Source organism: Pinus tabuliformis, chromosome 4_1 (genome assembly GCF_031772625.1).
Source record: "Pinus tabuliformis cultivar Carrire ecotype Pingquan chromosome 4_1, CPIR1, whole genome shotgun sequence".
Classification (NCBI taxonomy): domain Eukaryota; kingdom Viridiplantae; phylum Streptophyta; class Pinopsida; order Pinales; family Pinaceae; genus Pinus; species Pinus tabuliformis.
This window is the reverse complement of record NC_142303.1, coordinates 752853166-752856094: the sequence shown is the minus strand read 5'-3', so window position 1 is coordinate 752856094 and position 2929 is coordinate 752853166. Positions and strand designations below refer to the sequence as shown.

The 2929-nt window shown below is 32.8% G+C and overlaps 1 protein-coding gene across 1 annotated transcript; it reads right to left on the bottom strand.

Moving 5' to 3' along the window:
* Positions 1–411: 411 nt before the first annotated feature.
* Positions 412–1866, bottom strand: LOC149178341 (uncharacterized). The gene is made up of 3 exons (XM_089423613.1): positions 1675–1866; positions 1320–1547; positions 412–796 (listed from the first exon to the last, which is right to left on the bottom strand). The coding sequence occupies exons 2-3, from the start codon at positions 1507–1509 to the stop codon at positions 504–506; spliced, it is 483 nt and encodes a 160-aa protein (XP_089279739.1). The 5' UTR covers positions 1510–1547; positions 1675–1866; the 3' UTR covers positions 412–503.
* Positions 1867–2929: the final 1063 nt, after the last annotated feature.

Below are 2929 nucleotides of genomic sequence, written 5' to 3'. Positions count from 1 at the left end.
GTTTTTAATTAGATTTTGTACTTGCTTAAATCCAATCAATGGCATAAACCTTACAGCACCTATAGCATTGTATATATTAATAGCCCATGAAGAAGTCTCATCATCAAACCCTAATCAATACAATATTGTATGGTAGTTTTGTTTTTCAAAATAAATATTAAATATGATGTATTAATTTAATTATTAACTTGTTTGGTAGTTTTGTTTTTCAAAATAAATATTAAATATGATGTATTAATTTAATTATTAACTTGTTGATTTTGTGCTATTTATTAAATATCATTTTATTCTTATCCAACTGGAAAAATAAAAATTAAACTAGTCATTAGATTAGTAACTTAATCACACTACACTAAGTTAATATTTGGCTCACTGGACGAACAAGATCATCTTGTCTGGTTGGATTAGAATAATATATTTAATGCAAGGGATGGAAAAGCCATAAACCAATGTACCCAGTACTTAACATCTGAGCTACAGTGGCTCTGTAAAAATCCATGGAATTAGGAATTGGAAGTTAATTGATGAAGCACTGCCATTATTGCAACAAGAACTGACGTAGGAACAACCATAGCTATCGAACTCAAAAGGGCAATCCCAACACTCGGGCGACAGTTAATCAAACTGTAGTGCAACCATCCTATTGCCTCTAGTACACTGGTATGATAGGACGGGTGGATATTTTTCTCCCACTCCATCCAATGATCAGGAAGCTCGTAATTCTCTTCCTTTGCTTTCATCTCCGATATCCGTTTTCTGAGAACTGTCATGTTGGCGTCCACAACGTTCCAACCGCCTGCAAGGATAACAGTTAGAATTTGCGTGCATGACAAACTACTATGGCAGATTACAAGCGATTAGAAAATATTAGAAATCAGAAATCAGCTTCCCTTTCTCTGAGCCCTAGAGTGAGATTGCTGTCCGCTCACAGGTTCTAGGGTTAGAGTGAGATTGCCGTAAGCTCACAGTTATATTCATTAGAGTGAGATTGCTGTCCACTCACAGGTTCTAGGGTTAGAGTGAGATTGCCGTAAGCTCACAGTTATATTCATTTAAGAGTTAATATATCTAAGTTAATATAACCATATTTATCAATTTATCATAACTCATAGTGTCACTAAAAAATTGAATCTAGGTAAGAAAATAAAAAATATAGCAGTCATTCCCTGAACGAACAAGAATAGCCTCAATTATTATCTTTCCCACTCAACCACCCACGAAAATAGCCTCAATTATTATCTTTCCCACCCAACAACCCATTATTATCTTTCCCACCCAACCACCTGAGATAAAGCAATTGAGTAAAATTCAGATCTTACCTGAATCTTCGTGGTGACGATCATCAGATTTTGCTCTTACAACAGGCCTCAATTCTCTTTTCATTTTTTTCAATGGTAAACATCTTGAAATGCTTCCAATCTGTGTCTGTCGAGGAAATTGTGCGAGGAGAATTTGTGGCATCGCATTGCAATAATCTTTGGACGCTGCCATTGCAGTTTTCAATTCCATCGCTCTGATAAAATAAAATTACGTACTGTCTTCCCAAACTGTAAAAAAACTTTAATGTCAGAAACAAACAGCCAAAGCTCTCTGGAAATGGCTAAATGCAAGAATCTGTTATCTGCTGCATTACAGAATGCAATAAAACATAAGATGGCGCAGAGCTTATAAAACCTTCGCTGCGTTGAAATTGCTTTGGAGAAAATTTCGGCTCCAATGAATTGAGACGACGACATTCCCTTTTTCTTTTGATCGACCCTGGAAGATAAAACAAATATTTCCATGAGTTGAGTGCACGTTTCAGGTTTCTAAATCAGAATTTCAATACAATCGGAATTGATTCTACTCTGACGCTTTTGCCATCGGTTTTTTCCAGACCATATCTTAACACTAAAATACGGGCAGAAAAGCTGGGATTTTATTTTATTTCTCGGCCGATGTAAGCCATGACCTCACGGGGAAGGAAGAAAAATAAAGTAGTTTTCAACACCCATCCACCTAGTTTGAAAAAAATTAAAAGCACATGTGCAGTTACTGAACCATATTCAATTTAGACCAGAGAAGAGTACTCGTATCGATACGGCCCACATGGCATCTCTGTAAAGGTAACTTCGCGTTTAATTAATGACCACTGACTCCATTGATATGGATGTCAACTCGACATTGATAGCGATGCGGAGGGGCGGTGGCTATCACGATTCACCAACCGAAAAGGAAAATGGGGCCACTCATTCAATTGTCACGTTTTGAGTTGACATCTCTCCATTCAAACTTTAAAGTTCAATTTTGTTACATGTGATGGCCTCTCTCTCTCAGCGTCACATCGTTTGACCTTTTTTTTTATATCTGTTTTGTCCGGAAGCTTAGCCAGTCCTACCTTAGTTGTAATAATTTCCAGATGAATATCACACTAAGCATTTGTTATATTTGGGTTTTGAATTTAATTATTAAATTAAATTTTAGTTATATTTGGGTTTTGAGTTTAATTATTAAATTAAATTACATTAGTTTCGTTTATTTTGTGTTTTTTAGATAGTGAGAAAATTTATTATAATTGTGTTTTTCAATTAGTAACGAGGATAATTATAAGTGGTTGTTATTTAATAATGCAAGCTAATTCATTATTTGAAAAATGTAAACTAATTCATCAAATTTGTAATTACTGGTTGAAGCAATAAATCATAATGGAAACCATCGATTTGCTTTCATTTTATAATAATCTTAAAATATAAATTTAATATTTCTTTTAAATAAAAGAATTTTAATATATATATATACATTAAATCAAACCAGATATCTTTATAAGTTTAAAATATATATTAAATTAAACATTTAATAATTATAAATTTTAATTTTTAAAATGTTATATTTTAATTTTCAAATTAAATAAAAATATTAATACATTTATCAAATAAATAAATTCATTTAA

Coding starts and splice junctions, on each gene's coding strand:
- LOC149178341 (XM_089423613.1), bottom strand. CDS start 1,509: ATGGAATTGAAAACTGCAATGGCAGCGTCCAAAGATTATTGCAATGCG. Junction 797..1,319: donor TCGTCACCACGAAGATTCAG/GTAAGATCTGAA, acceptor TTATCCTTGCAG/GCGGTTGGAACGTTGTGGAC.